Here is a 27,790-nt window from a genome sequence, read left to right as displayed (position 1 = left end):
TGTAGCATCGTTTCTTTTCTTCTCCTCATATATCTTGCAAAGCAATGACTTCATTTTCCCAGCAGCATGGTAGCCACTCTTCATTCTTCAAAGATAGCTATTTAAAAAATCTCCCCAAACAGAAAACATCAGTGATTTCTGGGCTCCATTCCCATTGGCTGAAATACCCCAGAAGGAATTTAGTTCTTTTCCAAGTCCCATTCTGGTTCTCTGCAGGACTCCCAGCTAAGAAATTTCCTTTGGGATCATTTTCGGCATTGCGTGGGTACTGCCACATGCATCAGGGAAGTGAAATCTGCCTGCTGTATGGCTCTTTTGTGACAGGGCCTTGTGAGGGCTGGTGGGTTGGCAGTTGTGGTATAGAAATCTCATTGGCCTGAGGGCTGGAAACCTGGGTTTCAGCCCTGGCTTAGCCAATATCCAGGCATGTAGGTTGATGACCTTGGATGATCTAGTCTTTCCCGTCCCCTGGGTCTCAGTTTCTTCATTTGTAAAGCAAAGAGGTAAGGTGAACTGAAGGCTCCCTGCTAGCTCTGACGTTGCTCAAAAACTGCTGCTTAGACTTTTTTTTTTTTCTCATTAAACTTTTTTAATGGGTCTCAAATTCTGTGACAGATTTTTGGTCAAGTTGTTTCCATTAAAAAGTACTGATTTTAAAAACTAATACCTTAAAACTGCCACACACAAAACAAATGGTCCACAAAACATTCTCCTTCCTTCTGAAGGTTTTGCCATGCATTGTTATCATTAACCAGTCTTTTGCTATTAAACTTAAATGGCCAATTGAGACAAACTGTCCTGAGACCATTCTTCCACCACTGATTAAGACTGGGGTGGCAGGTATTGGGGATAATATTCATTTAGCCTTCTGAGCTTTCTGGGCAGACTTGGTGACCTTGCCAGCTCCAGTTGCCTTTTGTCCACTGCTTTGATGACACCCATAGAAACCGTCTGTCTCATGTCACGAACAGCAAAATGGCCCAGAGGAGGATAGTCAGAGAAGCTCTCAACACACATGGGTTTCCCAGGAACCATATCAACAATGACAGCATCACCAGATTTCAAGAGTTTGGGGCCAACTTCCAGCTTTTTCCCAGAACAACGATCAATCTTCTCCTTCAGCTCAGCAAACTTGCAGGCAATGTGAGCTGTGTGACAATCCAGCACAGGTGCATAGCCAGCACTGCTTTGGCCTGGATGGTTCAAGATAATCACCTGAGCTGTGAAGCCAGCTGCTTCCATCAGTGGGTCATTTTTGCTGTCACCAGCCACACTGCCAAAGTGAACATCTTTGACAGACACATTCTTGACATTGAAGCTCACATTGTCCCCAGGAAGGGCTTCACTCAAAGCTTCATGGTGCATTTCAACAGACTTCACTTCAGTTATCACATTGACTGGGGCAAAGGTGACCACCATGCCAGGTTTGAGAACACCAGTCTCCACTCAACCCACAGGGACAGTGCCAATACCACCAATTTTGTAGACGTCCTGGAGGGGCAAACGCTAGGGCTTGTCAGTTGGGCGAGTTGGTGGCAGGATGCAATCCAGAGCTTCAAGCAGTGTGGTTCCTCTGTCGTTGCCATCTTTTCAGGTGACTTTCCATCCCTTGAACCACGGCATGTTAGCACTTGGCTCCAGCACGTTTTCACCATTCCAGTCAGAAACTGGCACAAGTGCTGCTGTGTCAGGGTTGTAGCCAGTTTTCTTAATGGAGGCGCTGACTTCCTTAACAATCTCCTCGTATCTCTTCTGGCTGTAGGGTGGCTCAGTGGAATCCATTTTGTTAACTCCAACATTTAGTTGTTTCACACCCAGAGTGTAGGCCAGAAGGGCATGTTCATAGGTCTGTCCATTCTTGGAAATACCGGCTTCAAATTCACCAACACCAGCAGCAACAATCATGACAGCACAATCAGCCTGGGATGTGCCTGTAATCGTGTTTTTGATGAAGCCTCTGTGTCCTGGGGCATCAATGATGGTCACATAGTACTTGCTGGTCTCGAATTTCCATAGGGAGATATCAGTGGTGATACCACGCTTGCATTCATCTTTCAGTTTGTCCAAGACCCAGGCATATTTGAAGGAGCCCTTTCCTATCTCGGCAGCCTCCTTCTCGAACTTTTCAATGGTTCTCTTGTTGATCCCACCACATTGGTAGATCAGATGGCCAGTAGTGGTGGACTTCCCCGAATCTACGTGTCCAATGACAATGATGTTGGTGTGGGTCTTCTCCTTTCCCATTTTTGCTTAGGTTTAGTGGTGGTTTTCACGACACCTGGGTCCTGGAGGCAAACCCATTGCGAAAAAGCTGCTAAGTCTTATTTTGTCCTTGGGCATTTGGGATAGTGCCCTGATCCTGACCCCTCTAATAGGCCATCTAGTTGTTACACCAAGATTTCAGTCTGCCTAGGTCAGCTTGGGGTTGGACCTTCTTATCTGAATGTCCATAGCATCTTCCTTTCCTTTCCTTTCTGGAGCAAATTGATTTATGCATCTTACTCTGACTCAACCTCTCTCTAAAGGTATTCACATTTTGAAAGGCAGTTACCTTGAGAGGTGTCACCTTATACAAGGACTTGGGTGGTAGTGTTGGAATATCAGTCTGTGTCTTATCCCTTCACTTCTAAGCCCAATAATTTTTATTTTGAGGACATAATTAGATATTCCCTATTTTCAAGACTTATTCACTCAATAAATATTTATTGAGTACATATTATGTGCCAGGCATTGTTCTAGGCACTAGAGATATAGTGGAAAGCAAAGTGACTAAATCACTGACCTTATGGATAGTAGAAAAACTAGACAGCAAACAATATAAGTAAGCTGTGTGGTATACTAGATAGTGTTAAGTACTAAGGAGAAGAATAAAGTAGGCAAGGGGGACAGGAAGGGCAGGGGATGGAGTTACAATTTTAGATTAGGTAGCTAGGGAAGGTCTCACTAAGAAGGTGGCGTTTGAAAAAAGATGAAGGAACTGAGTAAGGCAAAGGGCATGTGCAAAAGCCCTGAGGTAGGAGCAGCCTGGAATGTTGAACCATGAGGAGGCCAATGTGGCTGGAATGCAGTTCAGGCTTAGTAGTCATTACTAAGTGGGGATGGGGGTCAGAGCATATAAGCCATAGGTCATCAGGACATTGGTTGTTGATTTAAATGAGACAAGAAGCCATTGGAGGGTTTGAGCAGTGGGGTGATGTAATCCAATTTAGTGTCACTGTGTTGAGAATGTCCACAGAGGGACAAGAATGAAAGAGGAAAGATTAGCTAGGAGGCTCCTGCAACAATCCAGCAAAGAGGGGATAGTGCCTGTTCCTGGGTGGGGACCTGTACCAGGGTAGTAGCAACTGGGATTGAATCCGGCTGTATTTTAAAGTAGAGCTGAGGGGGTTTGTTGATGACTCAGATGTGTGGTGTTCGAGAAAGAGGAATCAAACACGCCCCAAGATTTTTGGTCAGGTCAACTGGAAGAGTGGAGTTACCGCTTTCTGAGATGGGGTTGGCTGTGTAAGGAACAGACGTGGGGGCCGTAACAGGAGCTTGGTTGTGGACACGTGAAGTCTGAGATGCTTTTTGGGCATCCTGTTAGACACTGAACACGAGAAATGCCAAGGCAGTTGAATATTCATACCTGTGGTTCAGAGGAGAGGACCAAGCTGGAGATGCAAGTGAAGTCATTAGCATTTGGATGATGTTAAATGTCATGAGATTAGATGAGATTACTCAGGGAGTGAGGGTGGAGAGCGCAGACAGGAGGGCCAGGACTGAGCCCTGGGGCTATCCATGTATAGAGGTTGGAAAGAAGGAGAAACTCGAGGGGGACTGTGGAAACTGAGCACAGAGAGCATGATCCACTTGAGCATTCAGAACCATCAGGCAGCAGAGCTGGGGCTGGAGCCCACGTCTTCAGGGTCAGGTTTCAGAACTCTTTCCACGCATCCAAAGCACCTTCTCTCTCATGGCACCAACTTACTCCTTGAATTGGAATCCTGTCCATGTGCCCTGCGTCCCCTGTTGTTTCATCAGGTCTGAGCAGGACGTGGATTTGTATCTTGTTTGTTTTGTTTTGTTTTGTATGTTTAAAGTATTTCGTAATGATGAAATACACTGAAATAAAAAGACTTAATGGGAGGCCTAGACCGCCAATATGGATTTGGGCCTTGGACAGGCAAACTCAGAGCAAAGGGAGCTGTTGTTGGAATTGTTTAAAGGAAGGATTCTGTTGTCTGGGGTCCTGTTGGCAAGTCTGGGCCACATGGGAGCGTTTAGTGGGAGTGGATTCAATAAGCTGGATAGTCCCAGGAGATGGGCAAGATGGAATAATGTCACAGGATAAACAGCTGAATGGGAGGTGAGAGTCCTCACTTCTAAAATAGGTGAGCATCATCTAAGACCTTGGGCCTGGACTGCATCTATGCTGTACCCTTTGGATCCTCGGGGCTTGCTGTGTTTGGTGCTGACCTGTTGGCATGTTACTTCGCAGAGATTTCCCCTGGGACTGGAGGATATTGGAGGGTAAGATTTGTTCCCACCCACACTCTGTTCATCATCCTGCGCGCTCGCCCTGGGCAACATCCAGGCTCGACACACCTTCCCCTGTCTTAACACTGTCTTGTCCTAACGCCCCACTTCTCAGGGAGGCCTCCCTAGGAGCCTTTGCCTAAATATTAGCAGGGTCCCGGCTCTTTTTCCTGTGATCAGAAGCTCACTGCTGGGAATTGAGCCTGTGTTTTTTGCATACAAAAGACATTTTCCTTATCTTCTTGAAAAAAGGCCAACACATACCAGACGCAGGAGGTGGTCACAAAGGCCCTGTTTGTCTCTTTCCCTCAAGTTCAGAGAATGCCCTGGCTTCCTTTCTGGAGACAGCACTGGTGCCAGAAAGTCCAGGGACCTGAAAACAGTTACTGCCTTCAGGTTTTTGTCCCTGCCCTTTTCCCCCTCTACTCTCTACTAATTCACCCTCAAATGTGAACAGAGGTTTGAATCTCTTCAAAGTGGCTCTTCTAGGCCCAGCCCTAGGTTCTCAGAGCCCCTGGAAGCCGATTCCTACCCTCCCTCTCCTCGGGCCTGCCCTTGTTCAGGACCAGAGGGTGTCTCATTTGTTGTTGGGAAGCCATATGGAGTCTCCCTACCGTTAGGCTCTTCTCCTGCAGTTTACTCTCTGCACTAAAGCCTGATTTGAAAGGTAAAGCATCACATCTCTCCTTAGTCTAAAACCCTCAGATGTCTCCCCATTCCCAAAACCGCGCTGAGCATCCCAGGTCAGTACTTCCTGATGCTGTTCTTTTTTCTCCCAATTTCTCTGGCTCTCCAGGGACACCAAGTCACTCAGTTTCCCCCAAACACCCTATCATACCCCTGCTTCCTCACATGCTATTGCCCATGCCTGGGATGCTTTCCCCTTCTTCAGTTGACCACTGCAAAGCAAAAGAGCACTGTTCTTGCCAGGAAGACACTAATGCAGAAATGGCTTAGCGACGGCGTTGCTGCTGGGTCGCAGAGAACTCCTGGATCTAGGGCTAGAGCAGCAGGGTGTCTGCCTCTCCTCTGCCTCTCACCAGAAGCATGACCTGGGTCAAAAAACCCAAGCTTGGGAAATAAAGGCTCCCAGCATTCTTCAGGGGTCACACACAAGCAGGACAGCCTGGAAACGTGCATCTCAAACTGGGTGCACATTAGAATCACCTGGGGGAATTTTAACTACCACGCCCAAGCCCCCAGGGCTCAGCCTTACTCCAGACTGATTATATCTGAGTCTCTGGAGGGTGTGAACCAGACATCAGTATTTCTTTAAGGTGATTACAAAATTTTAAACCGGGAGTTTCCTGTGTGCTGCCTAGTTCAAGAACCACTGGTATAGAACCAGTGGAGCGAGAGCCTGGGCTCCAGAGTCCATCAGAACTGGTTTCAAATCCCAGTGCCCCTAATCTCCTAGCTGCAAGATCTTAGGTCACATTGTTTTAAATACAAACTTTTAACTTTAGAATACTTTTAGATTTTTAGAAGAGTTGTGAAGATGATAGAGAAAGTTCCCACATACGCTTCACCAGTTTCCCCTGTTATTAACATCCCATGTTAGTATGGTGCACTTGTCACAATTAATAAACCAGTATTGATATATTATTCTTAACTATTCAGATTTCCTTCGTTTTTACCTAAATGTCCTTTCTCTGTCCCAGGATGTCATCTAAAGACGTCTTCTTAGGCTCTGTATTAGTTTCCATAAAGGGTTGCCATAACAAAGCCCCTCAAACTGGGTGGCTTAAAACAACAGAAATGTATTGTCTCACAGTTGGCAGGGCTATGCTCTCTCTGCAACCTGTAGGGGATAATCCTTCCTTGTCTGTTCCTAGCTTCTGCTAGAATGCCATTCCTTGGCATTCCTTGGCTTGCCGCTGTGGGATTTCAATCTCAGCCCCCATCGTCACATTGTGTTCTGCCCTCATGTGTCTGTTTCTCTGTGTCTCATCTTCTCTTAAGGACACCAGTCATCACCTACTCCAGTATGACCTTGTTTTAACTAATTACATCTGCAAGGCCCCTATTTCCAAATAAGGTCCTGTTTGGAGGTACTGAGGGTTAGGACCTCAGCATATCTTTTGAGGGATACAGTTCAACCTATTACAGGTTCCTCTTGGCTGAGACAGTTTCTCAGACTTTCTCTGTTTTTGATGATCTCCAAAGTTCTGAGGAGTGTTGGTCAAGTATTGTGTAAAATATCCCACAATTGGGAGTTTTCTGATATGTTCCTCAGGATTAGAGTGGGCTTATGAGATCTGGGGAGGTAGAACACAGAGGTACCGCGACATTTTCATCACAGCATATCAAGGTCACAAACTATCAGTGTGACTCACCTCTGTTGATATTAACTGTGCTCATGTGGCTGAGGCAATGTTTTGTCAGGTTTCTCCTCTATAAAGTGGCTCTCCCCTCACCCCATTTCCATATTGTACTCTTTAGAAAGAGGTCACTATATGCAGCCCACACTTAAGGGATGGGGAGTAATGTTCTACCTCCTTTATGGCAAAGTAGTTACATAAATTATTTTTTATTCTCTATTTTTTTATTCAATTATTTATTCATATAAGTATATATTTACGGGTATTTATTTTATACTTTGAGTTATAATCCAATAATATTTTGCTGCTCAAATTATACCAGCTTTTACCATTGGAGCTCTTCCTGTTGGTTCCTGTGTCACACACCCCCATCATTGTGTGACTTACTTAATTTCTGGTACCAGATGCTTTTGTATCATCTTGTATATTTCCGGCCCTGGTCCTAGAATCAGCCATGTCTTCAAGGAGCCCTTATTTCTTTTATTGCAGAATAGTATTAGAAACAAAAATCTGGACAATACGTGTGCGCATTGCTACTGGGGTGTTGTTGTGTCTAGGTAGAGCCACATTTTTAACCTCACCGTGCTTCAGTTTGCTCAGTTGTAAAATGGGGATAATAATAGTACTTTTGTCATAGGTTAGTTTGAGGACTAAATTAGAGAATTGTGTAAGAGCTTAGTGTGGTCTCAATCATATGGTAAATACTCAAAAGTATTTTAGTGATTATCTCCCATAGACCTTTTTATTTTGAGCTAATTTAGTTTCCAAAGTTCTTTCCTGTATGCTAATTCATCTGATTCAACAACCCTCAGACAGGGGTAGGGCAAAGATTTTTCTGCCAGTTTATAGATGGAGAACTTAAGTGGATAAAGAAGTCAACATACGCTTGCATGAGAACCTAAGTCTCTTGATTTCATGCCCCATACTAGACCCAGATTGGCCACCGTCTCTGCTGCATGAGGGGTATAGATTTTCCTTCCATGATTGTTGCCTACCTTTACTTGAAGGACTTCTTAGTGTTGCTGGTTCTTTGATTCCTGCCACCTGGGAATAAGGTTAACTCATGGCAGAAGGAAAGTACATACTCCAATTCAGAGCAGGCCACTCATAGACCTGGTGCCATATTTTCTGAACCAAACAATTGAACACATGATCTGAAAAAAAATGTTTTTTCTATTCTAGGTGTGGGCAACAATCCAGAAATACAATTTGGATATTGAAAGACTGGCATCCTGGGATATTTTGATAACTTACAGGAACAATAGAACAAGGTATTTAATCAGAACTGACCTGAAAAGCCTAAGAAGTGCTTTTGTATCGATAATTTGATCTTCCCATCAATCTCCCTCTCTCTCTTCATGGTTCAGGGATCCTAATTGGATACAGAGAAATGTTGATAAACGAAAACACAACTCACCAGAACTATCAGTACATGAAAAACATACAAGCCAAACAGGATGCTTTGACTCGATACAGATGTTTATTGGAAGTAATGTGTAGTCACAGCTACACATGTAGAGCAACAGCTTCTGTTGCTAATGAAATCGGGCATGATCATTATTGCTGATAACAACATTCATGGCACGGAATCATAGCTTTAGATATGCTAAGTATATTCCGGGAGGTGGATTTTGGTTGTACAGAAGAGACCTTTCTAAGAGCACGTTTTGAGGTTGAAATTGGCTATGTTTGGAGGTAGTGAGTATCCCATCTTTAGATATGTTCAAGAACGAGGTCATAGAGTTAGACAATATGGTCCTAACAGACACTCCAACCCTCTGCTTCTATGACTCTGTGAGACAGTTGGTTTTCTTGGACCTTAGCACCAGTGCGGGGGCTGGTACATCTGGTAAATGTTTGTAGATCAAGGGTAAGCCCAAGTCCAGCAGCACATCTAGACATCCCTCAGAATCAGGATGAAATTGCAATTGGGGGAATAAACAGGATAAACTGGGTCCAGCCAGAATTTGTACACAAATTCCGAGGCTGCTTCAAGTCTCAGAGTTGTCTGATTTTAAGGAGAAAGTTTCTTTTAGATGTTGGCTCTGGTCCTGGAGTCAGAGCACTGGTCTGCTGGACATGTCCTTTTTTTTTTTTTTTTTTTTTGCAGTACGCGGGCCTCTCACTGTTGTGGCCTCTCCCGTTGCGGAGCACAGGCTCCGGATGTGCAGCCTCAGCGGCCAGGGCTCACGGGCCCAGCCGCTCCGCGGCATGTGGGATCTTCCCGGACCGGGGCACGAACCCGTGTCCCCTGCATCGGCAGGCGGAGGACATGTCCTTTTTGTGAGGGAAGAGAGTGTAATCTGAGGAAAGCCTGAGTGGACATGGACTCTTGTCCTTCTACCTGGAAGGCCTCCCTCTGTCTTACCTTTGGAAATGCCCACCCTCTTCAAGGCTCAGCTCCAACACCATCTCCTCTGGGATGTCTTCCTGACGCCCCCTCCTCCAATGTCTCCATACTAGAATGGCCTTTCTTTCACCTCTGTGCTATTCTGACACATAGCACTTGGTGGGGTTCATTCTGTTCATGATAGACACTTGTGTATGTGTCAGCTCTTCCTGTAGGAGCTCCTGGAAGGTATGAATCATGTTCCCCTCATCTTGGTGGTCCGCATAGCCGTCAGCATAACCTGGCACGTGGGGGCACCCAGGCAGTGCTGTGAAATTGGAAGGCATGGTGTTTGGAATGCCTTAGGGTAGTTCCAAAACTTTGCATTGCAATTCTTCTCTGGTGTCTGAAGTAGAGCTCCAGTTTGCTTGACAAATGTCTGGTGAGATTGAGTATGATTGCCATCTTCCATTTACAGAATAAACAGCAGGGCACAGAGAGGTAGAATGACTTGCTCAGAGAATCAAAAGCAGGCTGTGAGCTTAGGGCTTAGTGTCCATAAGTTCTCATTCCTCAGTATCATCTTCTTTCAGCAAGAGACCCTGAACTACTCCAGCAGCTGCAGTGCAGGTTGAGAAATGAAATCTCCCATGAAGACCAAATTTGATAGAACAGAAGCCAGGGACTTGGGGCTTCTGATCCCTTGAAGGGCTTAAATCTCAGAGCTCTGGAGGGAAGGAGGTCCCTGGAAGCTTCCTGAGAGAGGAGGTGGCTCTTGGAGAGGAGAGGCATCCTGCTTGGGAAGCAATTACCACCCTGCAGGGCTGGGGTGTTCAGGGTGAAGAACAGGGGTGAGGAACCAGGGGAATGGTGGCTTGGGGTCAGCTGTGGACACAGGGAGGGAGAGTGCAGGGGCCTGAGTCTAGCCTCCCAGGGCCTACCTTGTGCAACTCAGGTTCCCAGGAAGAAAAGGAGGTCGGTGCCTAGAACAGAGGCTCTGCTTAGGAATAAGGAAAGGGCCCTTGGCTAGCACTTCGCCAGGCCTATGTCCTTGGGAACTAGGGTGTGGTGCACAGGGGTGGGTGTTGCAGTAGCAGCAGTGTTTGGTCTGCAACAAAGCTCTATTGAGCCTAAGACAATTTTTGCCTTTTGGTTATTTTGGCTTTAACTCATCTCTTCAGGGAGAAATGGCTTCATTGGATCCTAGGTTGTCAGAGCTGGGAGGGTCCTTTGGGATGAGGGGAAGGGAGTTGCATAGAGTCACAGGGAGCTGCGGGCAGAGTTGGTTCTAGAACCTGGTGTCTGACTTCCTAATTCACCATTCCCAGTCTCCCCACCCTGTGAGAGTGCCTGCTTCTCTCAGGCACTCTCACAGTTTGGTATCCAGCTCATGGTCATAAGTGCATCACTATGGGACATGCCATAGACCAAGAACATTGTCTCTTTTACCTTTTTATGGGGAGGGGTGGGGATTGGGGATGGGAAATGCATGGTAGCAAAGAAGCGTGGAGCATTCGGGGGCAGGTGAAGGAGATGGTCAAGGTTGAGGGGAGCGGTGCACACTGGTTAGCCCTAAGGCCCAGCCAGGATTTGTAAGAGAATGTCATGTGCCTGGTAGACACACCAGCCTTCTGCTAAGTCATGTTTATCGAGCACTTACTTTATGCCTGCACTGTGCTACACTGTGCTACGTGCTGTATGTATATTAACTAATTTGATCCTCATTAGACTTTTATGAGGTAGGTAAGGTATGCCATTTCCATAGTGTGGACAGAGAAACTGAGGCTTAAAGACGTGAAGTCACCTGCCCAGTGTTACAAAGCTAGTAGGTGATACAACCTGGATTCTGACCGCCCTGCTACTCTGCTTCTTTAAAGAGAGTGAGAAGGGGGCTGAGATGCCCCCTTTATTGGCCAGTAATAGATGGGCCGAACGAGGTGCGTGTAGGGCAAGGGGCATCTTGCATCAGATAACCATCCTCTGCTGCTGACTGACCACGGACACGTGAGGAAGAAGGTGAGGAACCGAGTTCAATTCCTCATCCCGGTGACCCTCTGTATCCAGTCCTTGTTGTGGAAGGTGTAGGAATACACTCCGTAACGGTCCTTCTTTCCACAGTCCACACCCCAGGACACCGTGCCCACTAGGTACCATTGGCCTCTCTCTATATCCAAGGTCACCATGGGCCCTCCAGAGTCACCCGCACAGGCATCCTTCCCACCTAGAGGAAGAAGTGAGGCAGGTTAAAGCGTCTCCTTCCCTAGCCCCAAATCCAGAGAAGCCTCCTTCTCTCCACAACTGCCTTGTAGTTCAGAGAGTCGGGCACCAGGGGGCGCAGTAGACCATTGGACCCAGGCCTGGATTCTGAGCTGTTGTAGGTCAGACCTCCTCAGACCTCAGTGATTTTACAAAGTGCACGTTAGGACTCTCTCATTTCCTAAGGGAAAAGCTGGGCTGGGAGAAGGGAATTATGGAAGTTCCTTACTTAGCCCCCTTCTCTCCGATGCAGCTTCTTCAGTGGAATCCTTCCTCTCATGACCGTCCTCCCTCTCCCCCGCCTCGCTCCTGCCTGTCCGCCGCTGCTCAACCTGCCAGCTCCAAGGTCCCCAGTCCTTCCACTGCCAGGCTCGGCTCCCCTCCCTGGCTGGTAGTGCCCTGTTGTACGCCGGCCTCCTGACTTACCTTCCTTCTCCCCAGCACAGATCATGTCTCTGGTCACCTTCTTCTTCAGTGGGGTATAGGCCTCCTGGCAGATGCGGTGGTCAACAACTGGGATTTCGATCTGGAACACAAGGCCACTGTTGGTCCCCACCCCTGGCTGAGGAGCCCTGCTGCTCTGACACCCCTAGAGCTGACTCATCCCCATCCCCTTCCTGGATGAGCCTGGGTCTGCCTTAGACCTGGCCTCAGAAACTACCTATGGTACAGGTGAAGGAACACTGAATGCAGAATCAGGAGATCCATGTTCTGGTACAGTCTTAGTCATGAACTTGCTGTGTGACCTTGCGCAGGTCATTTGCCCTTTCTGGGCCTCAGTTTTCTCATCTGTAAAATGGAGATAATAATACTTGCCTAGCACACGCATTATCTCAAATATGGCAGTGTATGCAAAACCTATGGGCAGTCTTCTTTTCCTCACTCTTACCATTATTGGTTGTGGGACCTGGGGCACGTAGCCTTCACCAGTGTTTTCTCAGATCTCTGAGACTCTGTTTCCTTATCTGAATAATGGGAGTCACAATATTTGACATACTAATCGCATAGAGTTGTTGTGCGAAGAGGAGAAGAATGAGCAGGTATTCTGTAAACTACAAACACTGCATGAATAGTAGGTGGTGTAGGGTTAGTGAGGCTCGCCTAGCAGCAAGCATTCACTTACGTTCTCCCCCACCACAGTGTGAGCTTCCAGACACTCGGTCTGTATGTTGTCCATTTCTACCTCACACAGCTTGGAACATGGTCAGTACTCAGAAAATGTTATTTTGAATTGATACATTGATACATTGATACATAAAGTAAGGTATTGTGATTATTATTGCCCTTGATTCAGCTTGGGGGTAAACGTTGGAATGGATGTTTAGAATAAAAAGAGGAAACATATGAGTTTCATTCAGCCAAACCAAGGACTGAACGGGTCACACTCCCCGCAAAAGCACAACTCCTGTCGGCCCTTGCCGGGAGGGGACCAGAGGCATTCAGGTCTCTTTGGGGCCACGGCCTTCCCAGAGAAGTAGCGAGAGGAAGTCAGGCAGGGTGGTCGTGAGCACATGTCCTCAGCAAACTGTTGAGTGCCTGACTGACCTCTATCCATCGCTCATGCATCGTTTAAGTGTCACTTCCTCTGGGAAGCCCTTCTGTACCCCTAAGACAAGGTCAGAGCCCCTGCTGTACATTCTGGAGCATCTTGTACCTCTTCCTCATTCCATTGATCACATTGATAACTACTTTCTGTCTATCCCACTTGACTGTAAGCCCAAGGAGGCCAGGGGCCAGATCTGTCCTCTTACCTCCCAGCATACCTAGTAGTTAATACAATGTCTGGTACACAGGAGGCACCGAATAAACACTCTAGAGTTAATGACTGAAGGGCTAAATTGGTGTTGCCAATCCAGAATTTTAAAGTACACTAAAATAATGCATGTTGAAGGGTTTAGAGACTAGCTGTGGCAGTCGTAGAAGCTGGTAACGTCCGAGCCAGGCAGCTCCTGGAGGACATCTAGTGTTGCCCCTGACTTTGCAGCTTGAGATACTACACTGCGGTCTAGAGAGGCAAGATCACTCGTTTAAGATCTCGCAGCAGGTTACTAGGAGCCAGGACTTGGAGCCATGGCTCCTTACTCCTGGTTCAGTGTTCTTTTCTGATATGACAAGAATGTAAACTTCTAAATGCAACAGTCAAGTTCATTGCTGCAAGGACTGCAGCTCTCAAGGCCCATTCCTTGGCCCATTCTTGGTTACTCTGTTATGTGAATCTTCATGATGTATACAGATGGATCACCTTTGAGGGAGTCCAAGCCAGCTGTTTTCTGGAAGAATTTCCATAAATTGAGACTTTAATAAGCTACAGAAACATTAAGCAATGTTTAGAGACTAGAGCCCTATGACATGTAGAGCAAACAGATCCAACTAGTTGGGATTCAGTCTCATTTAACTTTGAAGGTGAATTTGGGCCCCTGGTACCTCTCTCACCCACCCCCTGCCGAGGCCTCTAACCCCCTAAGGGGCACTATGGTGCAGAAAGGTCCAATGTAGGGCAGAGGTGTTACCCTCTGAAGGGTATAAATTGAACTTCACCTCCATCAGGGTCTCCGGGAACCTTTGCAAGAACTGCTTCCCCCAGCCACTGACGATGACCATGGCCCCTGGAGGAGAGAAGACACAGTGAGAGCAGAGAGGCTGTCTGTGGGGTTTTCAGAGGGTGGCATCTTGCAGCCCCATCACCCTCTGCCTGTGGAGGAAGGGCTGAGTTTGCCCCCTCAGAGAATGGCAGCATGGTGGGGGAGAAGACTGCTGGGTTGAAGGTTACCCACGACAGAGGTTTAGGCATTTGTTTCTATGAGACGTTAGCTGGTTTATTTGTTTAGTTGCCTGCTCTCTCCCACTCCCAACTAGCTTGGAACCTAGACTCCATGAGAGCAGTAATCTCATATATCTTATTCAGCGCTGTATCTCCATGCCTACAGCAGTGCTGACACATAGTAGATGCTCAATCAATAACTGAATAAATACAAAGTCCAGCTTAGCCCACAATATGCTACGTTCCCTTCCCTTCTGAGTCTCAGTTTCTCCATCCATAAAATGAAGAGGCTGGACTTGGTATTCTCTAAAACCCCTCCCAGCTCTGATATTCTAGAAGTCTATGAAGTTGGCAGATCTCGAGGCAGTGTGGAAATGGGTTGAGCACTGATAGAACACTTATCTCTTCATTTGTAAAAGAGCCTGGATACTGAAAACAACATTGGGCTTTAAGTTGGAAGATCTGAATTCTATCCCCAGATCTACTTCTTACAAGCTGAATCTTGGGTAAGTCACTGTGCCTTGCTGAGCCTGTTTTCTCATCTGGAAAACGGGACTACAATACCACCCCATAAGGCTTTTACAAGTAGTACATAAATTAATTGATGTAAATCAAGTGGCACATGGTAGGCGCGTGGTATCTGATGAATCAGAGCCATACCTGTGCCTTTCCTGTTGGCTTACTTCTCCTGAATACTTCTCAGATTCCATTCAGCCATTTTAAAAAATAACTTCTTTGAACTAAACGAGGTTATCTGTGACATGGCACCACTGAATTTAGAACAGGATGAAACAAAAGCCAAATGCCCTGGGTTGGACTCTCACTCTATGTTGGATATGTTTGATGATTATTTCATTTAAACATCACAACCACCCATGGGATATTATCCCCGGTGTAGAGGGAAGGGGCTTGAGGTTTGGCAACTTCCTCAAGGTCACCCAACTAGGAAATGGCAGCATGGGGACTTGAGCCTGTGCTGGTGATTAAGCTATTGTCTCTCAGCTCCAAACGTACCCTTCTACACTCTACCTTGTGATGCTGCGAATGAGGCTCTGAAATGGCAGATCTGCTTTGTCAGGGGTGTTCCTGAAAATCGGGGGAACCTCCAGGAAGGCTTGCCATCCCTGTTGGCATCACCCTAGCAATGGTTCCTCACCCCAGCAGTGGCGGTTGGTCCCAGCTGTTCTCCCTAGCACCATCAGCACAGGGCCTCTTTTGCAGCGTCTGAGTTCCTGCTTCACAGGCCCCTGTCAAGCTTCTAGATTCTATATCTCCAACTTCTTCTCTTTGTTCCTCCAGCCCCAGGAGTGGTGGTTTCTTCCTGCAAGTGCTATCTCTATTATCTCAGCATCCCCCTTTACTTCTCCAGTCCTCCAATACCCTATATTAAATTCTCTCTGATATAATAACTGGTCTGGTTTCTGTTTTCCTATCTGGACCCTGACTCATATAGCGCTTGCAGTACTGATCAAGCCTGCCTGTTTACCTTGGAACCAGTTTTGACTCAACTGTTTTAGGGGAGGCAGCTGAGGAATCACACAGACATGGTCAGCTGGCTCAGTTGGCACCAGAGCCCGACCAATGCTGGAGAAGAAGGCTCTATGGAGGCACCAGGTGCTCTGCAGATGTGGAATCACAGGTGGGGGTGGTACCTTCCTGCGGTGGCCCCTGGGGCAGACAGATGGGCATCACGAAGTCATTCAGCACCGGGCTCTTCGACAGCTCCACCAGAGCCACGTCATTCTCAAATGTGTTGGGGTTATACAGGGGATGGAGGAAGATTTGTTTGACGTTGAGACTCTGTTCATTCTCATCTGACCGGTACCTCCAATGCTTGCCTGGGAAAGAAGAAGGCATGTGAGGTATGAGGGCAATGCAAGCTTAGAGGATAAGGTCACACCTTGTTCCCTGTCAGCCCCTGCCCCATTCAGCCCATGTTTCCAGCCTTAACTCTTATACTGCCCTTCATCTACCTTTTTCAAGGCATCCCATCCTACCTGCCCTTCTCCACATATTCTCATGGCTCTGACCTCTGTCTTTCTTCATGACCTGATCCCATTGCCTTATAATACTCATTCCAGTGCCCATTGCCATATGTCCAAGCCTTCCTTGCCTGGGTCATGTGTTGCCTCCCTCCATGAAATCTCTCAGAGTCTTGAGTTAGATTCTTCAATTGGAAATCTCTTCCCTACGAACTCCCATGTCCTTTATCTGTTCCTCTCCTATAGAACTTACTGCTTCCTACTTTATATTCAAGGTCTCTGTGCTTACATTCTATTGCTTTATTAGACTCTAAGTCCCTGTGGGCAGGAACTTGTGTAGTTATATGCTGGCATAGTGTCAGGACATAAATATGTGCTGAACTAAACTGAATCGGCCAGTGGTCTTGATTTTACAAAGGAGAGGGGAAGCTTGGATTGTTTGTGTATGATCCACTTGAAACCACGGATTCACAGAAGCCTGAAGCACTTTTGGAAATTATCCAGATGAGGCTCTTTATTGTAAAAACTGAGGCTTCACCTTCAGTGACCTGCTCATGGTCCCACCACCTGAGAATCACAGCCTTGGGCTTAGATGCAGGTCCCTGGCCTCCAGTCGTGACTTGTCCTTCATCCCAGGCAACTTCCCTGATGATTGAGTGGGTGAGTGGACACACCCCATCCCCAGAACCACAGCTGGCTGCAGGAATCACCTTGCTCCGCACTCACCCATGATGATTTTGAAAGCAGAGGGGCTGAGCAGGTCCAAGCCATGTAGGGTTGTGTCCTCTGAATCCAGCAGTTGGTGAAGGCAGTGAGCCGCGGTCACAATCCATTTGGAGCCTGAGAACAGAATTGTACACACACACTGTCCTCACGGCCCCATCCTGCTTCCCACAACCTCAAGCTGAGGGCTTTCAGACCCCTCCTCTCCATGGCACCCCTCTCCCTTGCATTTCACAGCCTCAAGGCTGAAACGCATATGATCCTGATCTGAAAATGGGGAGTTGAATCTGAGATTTCATCTGCCGTATCCAACCTAGGCCCAAACTGAATGTTTTAAAGATGATTTCAGGTCTCCCTTAAACCCATGGGGTTGGCGAGCTCCGGACAGCCCAAGGTGTCCACAAGAAACTTCGTGCTCACTGGCTGCCCCTCCGGCCTTGCTGCTCAAGGCGTGGTCCCTGGACCAGTAGCCTCAGCCTCCCCTGGGAGCTTCTTGGAAGTGCAGACTCTGAGGCCCCACCATACATCTACTGAATCAGAATCTGCATTCAGTAGTAAAATCTGAGGGTTTTAATAAGATCTCCAAGTAATTTCTATGCATATTAAAGTTTGGAAAGCGCTGTTGTACGTGGTTCTTCTCAACTTTGGGTGCACATTTAGAATCACCTGGGGAATTAAAAACAAACAAGCAAACAAATCCCCAAAAATAGTACCTGGGCCTGAAGCCAGAGCATCTATGTCATGGGAGTGAGGCACAGGTACAAATACACTTTAAAAGTGCTCCCAGATGATTCTACTGCCATCAGGGCTGAGAACCGCTGCTCTGATCCGAACCTCTCATTTTATAGACATGGGTTCTGAGGCCTGGGGGAGAGTGAGGATGTCTAGGGCAACTCTGCAGGTTGGTGGCAGGGCCAGGGCCAGACCCTGGGTCTCCTGATGGTCAGCTGAGCACATGTCTTGCATCTTGGCTGTCTTTTTCCCTTGATGGACAGGTTCCTGCCCTTTGCTCAATATGGGGTCAGGCTTCGGTTCATCCTTAGGGTGGAACAGATGACAAACCCATAAATAGCTGAGCCCAGAGACATGCTGGGTTGAGCCAAGCAGAAAGAAAGGCACCAGGGCTTTGGGGTGGGGTATCAGGGCCAAGTATAGAGTCCAGGGCAGAGTCCCTTTCTGGAGCAGGTCCCAGGCTCCACTTGGCCCTCTCAGGAGCAGCTATGTTCCCTGGCTACATAGGCTTCTGGATAGAGCTCCACACAGGCCACCCTCTTTTCCCTGGTGGCATTTTTGATCCCTGTCCACAGCCAGGGGCTGTTGACTAATTTTCCAGGTAGGTAAAGTGGGATGAGGTACCCAGATTAGGGAGCCTGCCTTGGAGCGGGGCTCTGGGCCATTTAGATGAACCTGGGGTATGCAGTGGTGAGTCCAAAGACATGGCTTTGCCTCGCAGCTCTGCAAATACTGAGTCCCTGAGCCAGAACCCAGGCTTTAGGGTGGACACTGAGCGGGAGCTTTCTGTCTGTCCCTCAGCTCCTTCCCTGCTTCCTCTGCCCTCTCCTGTCTTTCCCTCTCTCTACAAAACTAGACAACAGAGGAGGAGAGAGATCCTAGACAAGGAGAGCTGTGGGGAGGGCTGAGTAAGTCAGATCTTGTAGTTTGGCTGAGGGTAGAGAAGTGGGAATAAACACGCAGTAGACACAAGTGAGTGCTGAACATCATTGAACTTAAACACTCAAGGCTTCAGAAAACTAATCTAACTCTTAAAACCGTGGGCAGTAATCCATCTATTTACTTACATTCTAAGAAAACCAGAAATGTCTTTGCTCCCTTCTGCTCTCCCCGCCGGCTCCTCCCCTCTCTTTGCTTCTCTTCTGATGCGTTCTTTTATGGGTCCTCCCTGCTTTTCTACGCCTTTCACAATTCTCTCTCTCTCTCTCTGTCTCGTCTCATGCCCCACCAGTTTCTCTTCCTCCGGTTGTATTTGTTTCCTTTCATTTTCCCCTTAATTTCTCTTCACTTCCCTCTCTAGTTCTCTCATATGCCCTCTGTCTCTTTCTCTATCTTTGTCCTTGTCCTTCTAAGCCCTCTCTCTGTCTCTCTGCCCCTTCTCATCCTTGGTCCTCTCCCCTGCCTGCTCCCCATTGGGCTTCCCTTTAACCTGTGCTCACTCTCTGTGCCCCTTTGGGAGGCTCCATAGGGGAGACCACTCATCTTTGTGTTTGTAGGAATATAAGGATCAAACCCTCTGTTGGGTTACCATTTCACATCTCAGGGATGTCCAGACTGCAGTCTCACCGGAGACTGCGCCTCCCCTCGGGGATCCCGGTCAGGGAGCTGTCCTCACCTGAGTGTACCCTGGAGGAGGAGGGTGGGTCAGCGCGAGGCGAGACCGGCAGCCCCAGAGCTGCCCAGGCAGAAGTGGACCCATCCATGCCTTCTTCCTCTGTGATAGGGTCAGAGGGACTCTAGACTGCTATTAATTTTTATTATGATGTCAGAGCTGGGATGGGCCTTAGATCATTTGGACTAAACTGGCAGGAAGAGCCATCAATCATTTCTCGCCTGCCTTTGCTCCCACTGCCAATCACATTCAGTCCATTACAAAATTCTCACAATCTTATTTCTCAATGGCTTTGAATCGGCCTGGTTTCTATTCCTCAGCCCCTGTCCTTTTTCTGAGGCTAATGACTTCCCTCCCCACTATCGCACTACAGCTGCCTCACTGGACTCTTGGCTTCCAGATTCGCCCTTCTTTCAATCCATGCTGTCTCAGGAGAGAACTTTCCAGAACATGCTTATAAACCTGGAGCAGCATTCAAGAAAAGATCTAAATTCCCAAGCATAGCATTCAAGGCTTTGTAAATCTCCCTTCTCTGACTCCTCTAGTGTGGGTTTCCTGGTTCCCCCTGGTCCCACGGCGCTGGCACACCCTCACTTTGAGCCGCATGTAAGTGCCTTGTGTTGTAATCCATGTTTAAGGGTCTGACTCCCTCACCCTTCTCAGTGCCAGAGAATGACCAGGGCTCGGGAAGTGCTGTTGGCTGAAGGAGCCAGCTAGAACAGAACACATGTCTCCTGGCTCCAGCTAAGGTTTCTTTCTGCCACTTTGTACTTCTGGGTCCCGCTACTACTGTGGAAGATTCTCAGTGAAGAAATCCTGTCAGTCTCCAGGAAGAGGGTCAGGTCCCTTTCCTTCTACCCTAACCTCTAATCCTGGGTCCCCCACCCCTTCCACCTTCACCTTACCTAAAAGGGAGCCCCCGCAGAAGGGCTGCCCATTCAGGTGTGACAGCATGGCAATCCATGGGGTGGTGCCCTTCTGGGCTGGGCGTCCACTGAAGATCCTGGCCATCAAATTCCGGGAGAACTTGGGGATCCCACACACTGCAGCCAAGGGAGGGAGGACAGATCACACTCTGGGCTCCATCTTGCCCTTTGCCAGAGCTACTAGCACATCACCCTCTGTTAGGAACATCTGTTATTTTTGATATCCCAGCATCCATTGCTCCTTTCAGTAACAGCACCCCAATTTTCCTCTGGGGCCCACTCTTCCCCCATTTCTTGTCCATATAGCCTGAGTTGCAGTGATCTTACCTCTGGTTCTAGGGGTAGGAATGTGACCCAGACCTGACTAATGAAAGCCTCTTATACTCTGGTCACAGCGATTGCTCAGAGATGGGAATGTAACCCTGGCCAGGCCAATGAAAGCCTGCCTTGGGAATTTTGCTAGAAGGTCCTTCTCTGCTGGGGTTGCTAAGCTGCTGGCTAAAAGCCCAGATTTGCCAGAGATCACTTCATGGAAAGTTTGTAGAAAAACTTGCTACTAATGGAAAAACCAAACCAAACCAAACCAAAAAACATCCTCCTCTCCATCTGCTCCCTCTGTAAACTTTCTTCTCTTCAGAACGAATTCTGGGCTTTGGATCTCCTCACTTCCAAACTTTTGGGGACCTGGCTTTGAGGATTCGCACCCCTCTCCTCTGTCTTGCATCTCTCCTTTGTCTATGCCTCCAAAACATGATCAAGGCCTCTCATCCTAAAAATCAAATTTCCATTTTCCCTGGTTCTCACTCATTCCACAGTCTCTCCCTCCCCTCTCTTCCATAGTCAAGCTTCTGGAAAGAGGAGATGACACCCAGTGTCCGCATTCTTCCCTGTCCTTTGGAGGTGGATTCGAAAGAAGGAAGTGCCACGCTCCACACAAACTTGGACATAAAGTGGCCATTTGAATGTTTAATAGATCTGTAGTCATAGATGGAGACAGAATGGCTCTGGGCCCATAGCTGGAACTTCAATGATGATATTTACATGTATAGCAGAACACTATTTCTGAAATTTTATCTCACGTGTTCTTCATCTCTAGGAAATCTCCTCGCCTTGTGGCTGCTGGGGGTTTTTAGGTTTCAAGGAAGCAAAACCTGGAGAACTGAGCATATAAACCAAGAGAAGGGAGGATGTAAGGGCAGTGTGCTACCTCAGGAAAGAGATAAAAACCTAGGAGAAGCCTGAAGAGAGAAAGAGAAGGAGAGAGGGTGTGGGAGGGAGGGGGAAAGAGAGAGAGAGAGAGAGAAGAGGGAAAGAGGAAGGAGGAGAAAGAGGTGGTGGAGGAGGAAGAGGAGGAGGATAAAGGACGAGGAGGATAAAGTAAGAGGGAGGAAGGGTTAAGGACTTCAACATGAGCGCAGGCCTGCTCCCTGGATCCTCTCTCAGAGTTGACAGTAGAGACCGGGTCCCAGCACCCGGGAAAGTCCAGCCTGGAAGCGTCCTCTGGACTGTCCTGGGGTCATTTGCACTGTTGATCACTTTATCCTTCTTGACACTTTCCCTCCTTGACTTCTGAAGCTCCTCTCTTCCTGTGTTTCTGATTCCTCTTTCTTGTCTCTTTCTTGGGGTCTCTCTTCTTCTCTCCATGCCGTCAATGCTCGTGTTTCCCTTTTTGAGTCCTCAGCCCCCTTTTCTTTTCTCTTCCAGTAGATAATGCCATCTCCTCCCATGCCATCACGCTATTTAGACCCTGATGAATTTCGGATCAGTGTCTCTAATCTGCCCTTTCCTCCGAACTGATCCTGAAGTCTCCAGCTGGATTGCACATAAACTCCTCAAGCACAGAAAACCCAAGTCCTGGTCTCCACCCTTCACCACCCATCTGTCTCCCCTTTGTTATTCCAGATGTCTGTCAATGTCTGCACGGACTGCATCCTCATTGCCTCCCTCTTCTTCAACACCCGTATTTAATCAGCCACTAAACTGGTAAAAAAAAGTCACCAGAAGAAGCAGAGAGTAATGTCACAATGTGCTCTCCATGCAACCTCATGACACCTGTGTCTCAATATGTCACAACATAAAGTCCAAATATCTAGAGGAAAGTAAAACTCTGAAATGTAATAGAATACAAGACACGATAATCTTCGAAATCATCTACATATAAAGTATAAGGCATAATGTAGGATTCTTTTAGCTCTCAATAGTGTAAAAAGCATGACAGTTTCATTATGATACAAACCCCAAACAAAGGCAAACCAGGAATACCTTGTATGGGGAGCTCTCACTAACAGATTAGCTTGTGTTACTCCACATCTCTGTCTGCACTATTCACACGATGCCTCTACACCAAGCCCTGCCCAATACACTACTTAGATATTTTCAAACTCCCTCACGCCCACATCTGCAGTGTCACACCCTAGGTCCGGGGGGTTTTCACCACCTCTCTCCAGAATGGCTGTTGTAATTTCCCACCCGCTCTCTCTAGCTTGGTCCTTCCCCGACCCCTCCACTTTTCACAGCATGTTGCTCACGCTCTAACCTGCTGATTCAGAATTTCCCATGGGTGAGACCCAGGAATCTGCATTCCTAACAAGCACTCCAGGTGATTCTGATATACCCCAAACTAGAGAATCACTGGTTACAGGACAGAGCACATAGAATAACACAGAATGACCTTCGAGACTCTGTCCACCTTCCCCTCATCCCCTCTGCCCCCACTCTACTCAGGGCACTTTTCTGCTTCATCTTTGTCCCCTCTCCCCTTGTCTCCCATCTCCCAGTGCGTTCTTTGTAACCTCTCTGCAAACGTATCCAGATCCTCTTCAGCTGTATGAACCTCCCCCTCCTTAAGTTCCCATAATACTGCAATCTCCACTCCTCTAATGACGTTAATTCCCTTTGTCTTTGTGAGACCTAGGTGCACACGGTCTTGCCTTGCGTGCTCATTTGAGCTCTTTGAACTCAAGGAATTAAACGGCAGGCACTTCCGTGATGGAATGGGCAGCCTTCGAGAGGACACATGTCCATAACCGACTCCATTCCTCAACACCCTTTCTTGGATGATGTCCAGGTGACAAATATTGTACTGTTTCTGCAATGGGAGAGATGTTGGCTTCATGAGGGGCCAGGTTTTCTTCAAAAAGTCAAAACGGGGCTTCCCTGGTGGAGCAGTGGTTGAGAGTCCACCTGCCGATGCAGGGGACATGGGTTCGTGCCCCGGTCCGGGAAGATCCCACGTGCTGCAGAGCAGCTGGGCCCGTGAGCCATGGCCACTGAGCCTGCGCGTCCGGAGCCTGTGCTCCGCAGCGGGAGAGGCCACAGCAGTGAGAGGCCCGCGAAAAAAAAAAAAAAAAAAAAAAAAAAAAAGTCAAAACAAACGAACATCAACAATAACCAAACCCCAAAACAAAGGCTGTTGGTTATCCACAGAGGGTTTATTTCCACTTTAGTCCCCTGATGGGAGAAACGGAGTGCAGGGGAAACTTACAGAGGAGTGAAGCTTGTGATATAAAATAAACAAAATATAGTATCCTCTACATGCACTGTTCATACACATAGGAGTGTGCGTCCAGGACCCGACTGACAAAGTGGATGCTTCCTAATTGCTCTCTTGGAATCCCTCTCAGGGCTTCTTCTTTCTCTGATGGAGAGTCCCCAGGAGAGCGAGCCTGGGGAGAAGGAAGATGATCAGCCCTGTGAGGGCCAGGGAGAGGCTGCTGGCATTGGAAGCACCGAACGCTGGAGCTGGAAGGACCCTGAGGGGGATCTGATGCCTTCCTTTTACAGATGGGGAAACTGAGGCCCAGTTGGGGGCAGAGCTGGGGCTAGAACCCAGGACTCTGGGCTCTCCCTCTCTTCTCACTGTCTTTCACGGGCAAGTCCCTGCTTCTCTTGGCTCTGGCTCCTGGAAGCTGGAGGACTGGATCCCTCTCAACATCCACGCTGGGTGTGTTCTCTGTAGAGCTCAGACCACAGACACGCTGGGCAGTCTGGTGGGACTGGGTCACTCCTATGCCCTAAGCCCTCCTTCTTCTGTTTCCCTGTCCAGAGGCACAGCAGAGCATGGTGTGAGCCTTCTCTTTCTCCAAACACCAGTTGAGTCTCCACACCTGAGGCTGAGGCTTTTCACATGACACATTTCAAGGCTGGAAGGTTGCTTCGTGCTCGTCTGGAGTGCCAGGTGTGGACACCCGTGTGGTCAGCTGGTATTCGGGAGTGATGTGTGGGTCCAAATGATGTGCTCTGAGTGGTTGGTGGGAATTTAACGGGCTTGGGGGGCCTCCCACTGCTCTTCTCCTCCCCCCAGTCACCACAGAGCTTCCCAACTTTCTCTTTGTCCTTTGAAATTCCTTTAACAGGGAACAGAAGGGATAAGGCTTGGACTGCAAGAGGTTTTGGGAGAGAAAACCCAGGGACAAAAGTACTACAAGGCATTACACTCGGAGAGAGGGGCCTCAGGCTGTCATCCCTGTCTCCCCAAACCTGAGGAGTTTTCGGCCAGAATGTACCCAGAGAGCAAAGCTGGGAGAACACAAGGACTTAGCTCACGGCAAGGAAACATTTTCTAACAGTCAGGTCCAAGCTCAGTTACGCCAAGAGTGAGAGCAGGGCCACTGGGTTTGACAAATGACTAGCAGTGAACGAGGCCCCTGGGGTGAGTACTCGGGAGAGGAGTGGGGGGTACTGGCCCCAGTCTAGCTCCCTCACTGTACTGCGGGGAGAAGGAGGCCTGGAGAGGGGAGGGGACTCGCCCAGGGCCAGCGACCCAGGCCTCCTGTGTAGGGCCTTTTCCCTGTACCATACTGCTGCCTCTCAGGGTCCCAGGGGCTGTCTTGGGAGGGTGGGAGCAGCGTGGTCCATCCCACTGGTCACGTGAGTAACATGGAGTGTGCCGTCTTTGGGAGTGTGTGGTGCAGCCTCGCTCGGGCTGGCCAGGGCAGGCGCCCCGAGGACGTAATGCAGCTCACCGCTCCACCTGGAGCTCCCCCAGGCCCCGCGGGGAGCCTATCTGCTCCCACACCCAGTCCACGTAGTTGGAGACCTTGGTGTAGACCCCATACACCTGCTTGCTGCCACATTCTTCGGGGCCCCCCCAGGACACCAGGCCTTGGGCCACCCAGCGCTGGCTCGAGTCGTCGAGGATGACAAAGGCACCGCCGCTGTCCCCCAGGCACGTGTCCTTGCCACCCTCGTAGTAGCCGGCACAGAACATGTTCTCTGTGACGCTGTAGTTGCCTGACCGGGACTCGTAGCTAGTCTTGCACTCGGCGTGCGGCACCACGGGTAACTTGACGTACTGCAGGACGTCTGACAAGGTCCGCGTGCCACTGCTGATGATCTCGTCCACCGTCACGTTAGGATTGGAGATGCCCCAACCAGCTACCAGCCCCAGCATGTGGGGCGCCGGGCCTTCGGGCTCGGGCCGCGGCAGGCAGACGGGCATGATATGAGGCCCCAGGGGCACAGGCTCCCGCAGCTGCACCAGAGCGATGTCGTGGTTGTAGTTCTGGATGTCGAAGTCTGGGTGGAGCACCACTCGGGCGGCCGAGCTGTTGACAGCCCCCGATTTGTCCCGCACGTCATGCAGGCCCAGGTAGACGGTGACGTGCTCCTTGGAGACCGGTGTCACCGTGTTGTCTCTGCGCTGGGAGCGCAGCACGTGGGCTGCCGTGAGGATCCAGGACTCAGAGAGCAGGGCCCCGCTCCCAAACCACTTGTCATTGGGCACCCTTGAGGTGTCCTCCACCACGATCAGGGCCTGCCACGGGAAGAGGCCGGGCTCAGCATTCCGGCCCCCGATGATCCTCTTGACCAGGTTTGGCAGGGAGCGCGAGGGCTGGCCACACGCTGCAAGGAGAAGGAGGGAGCGGGGACAAGGGACAGAGACACGTCAGGTCAGCCAGGTGGAGGACCTCTGAAAGAAATGCACGTCTCACCCACTGTAGATTATGCCACCACGGCCCCTACTCTGCATCACAGAGCCATGCTAGCCTGGGAAAGCTGTGAGTGGGCTCATCTTTGGCCTAAGTCTTTCTAGTCTGGCCCGTCTGTAGTTGGACCATTCTGTAGCCAGGGCTGTCTATGGACCAGACCTTTTTATATGTGGGCCTTCACCATCCTGAACCATTCCAGCCAAGATCACTTGTGGCCTGGATCATCTTTAGCCAGGACTATCTCTAGCAGTGGTCACTTTGCCCCTTTCTTCCCTAGAAAGGCACCTCAGAACCCAGACGTGGTCCATGCCGTAGGTACTTAGAAAACTTCTGAAAACCACAGATCAATGGCTTTGAGAGATGGAAGGAAATTAAAATACTGCCTAGAAAGTCACAGCAAACACTGGACTGGGAACTGAGACACCTGGGGCCTTGAAGTGGCTTTTCTCTCCTCTGTCCTGTGTGACTCTGGGTTAGGAAATTTCCTTCTCTGGATTTCAATTTTGATCTGCTAAATGAGGCAGTTGGTCAAGATGATCTCCAAGGATCCTTTAAATTCCAAATTCCTTTGATTTTTATTTCATCTGCCCTGGTCACCCCCATTTTATAGGTGAGTAGAACTCTCCAGAGGTTAAATGACTAGCCCAAGGTCACATTGCTATTAAGTTGAGTAGCAGGGGCTTAACTAGATTCTAAGATGGATGTCTTGTCCTTGTGTCCCACAGTGCCTCATTACATATAAAGAACCTTTTCTTCTCTGGACTAAAGGACACATGATGTGAAGGGATGCCCAGGGCATCCAAGGTTAGGGAAAGGTGGCATAATCTACAAGCAATGATGCATAGGCTCTGCTCTACCCATCATTGCACCTGGGAACCCCGTAGTACCTTCAGGAAAGAAGAAAGGTCTGACCAAACTTCATTCTACCGAGTTGTACCCCGAGCATGCACACGCACCGCCAGCCTCCTGTAGCCAAACGCCTTTGGCCTGTGAGCAGAGGGTCTTCAGAACCAGCCCCCCGCTGCCTAAGAACACGCTCCCAAGGGCCCCTCCAAGCAGGGTGCCTGGGTCTGGGGGCTAAGCCTGGTATGAGCGTGGACCGCCTCTTGGTTGCGAATTGCCGGGCTACACCTCTTGGCCTGCAATACTTCCAGCAGTCCTTTAAAGACCAAGAAGCATCTGAGTTTTCTTGGCAACTCTGAGAGGTCAGGCTTCCAGCAACCTAATGCTTTTCAGATGCTCTTCTTCCGGAAGCCAAATGCTTCTTACATGATCCCGAGGCACCCTGCTGCGCACCCCAGGCCAGACGTGAGGTGGTTTTCGCTAATTGTCTGTGGCAGGCCTTTCAGAGCTGAAGGCCAGACTCCCGATTATAAGCAGCAGCCTGCCAAGTGACTTCTCCAGGCAGGTCTGCGACTGGCCCTGCAGAACAGCGCATTGAGCGCTCACAGGCCCTCATCTGGTGAGGGACACTTCTGTGGCTCAGTCCACGGTCGCAGCAAAGCCGGCACTGAAAGGTGCCTTTTTCCCACGAAGGTGCCAGTGGCATACTCCAGGTCACAGAGTGTCTGAGCGGGGGAAGCTCGGAGAACAGCTCACTTACAGATGGAAAACTTGAGGTTCAAAGAAGGCAAGTGACACACTCAAAGTTATTGGTGGCAGAGCCAGAAATGGAGCCTGTTTCTTTGGACACTGGCTTC

General features: G+C 48.9%; 1 protein-coding gene and 1 pseudogene across 5 annotated transcripts in view; both read right to left on the bottom strand.

Moving 5' to 3' along the window:
- Positions 1-563: 563 nt before the first annotated feature.
- On the bottom strand, positions 564-2,244 carry LOC114891324 (annotated as a pseudogene).
- A 6,061-nt stretch (positions 2,245-8,305) lies between these two features.
- MASP1 (mannan binding lectin serine peptidase 1) overlaps positions 8,306-27,790 on the bottom strand; it is a 63,599-nt gene continuing 44,114 nt past the window's right edge. For 3 of the 5 annotated variants that reach the window (XM_029214455.1, XM_029214457.1, XM_029214456.1), the window contains exon 11: positions 23,577-26,004. In XM_029214455.1, the coding sequence (XP_029070288.1) occupies positions 25,121-26,004 (884 nt within the window). In that variant the 3' untranslated portion in view covers positions 23,577-25,120. Of the gene's footprint in view, positions 11,390-11,601; positions 11,951-13,962; positions 14,031-15,837; positions 16,024-16,893; positions 17,008-20,139; positions 20,278-23,576; positions 26,005-27,790 lie in introns of those variants that run through there. The other 2 variants (XM_029214459.1, XM_029214458.1) reach the window with 2 other exon arrangements.

This window comes from Monodon monoceros, unplaced genomic scaffold, assembly GCF_005190385.1.
Source record: "Monodon monoceros isolate NGI ecotype Baffin Bay Population unplaced genomic scaffold, NGI_Narwhal_1 Super_Scaffold_11, whole genome shotgun sequence".
Taxonomy (NCBI): domain Eukaryota; kingdom Metazoa; phylum Chordata; class Mammalia; order Artiodactyla; family Monodontidae; genus Monodon; species Monodon monoceros.
The sequence above is the reverse complement of the archived record's forward strand: the minus strand, read 5'-3'. Positions and strand labels throughout refer to the sequence as shown.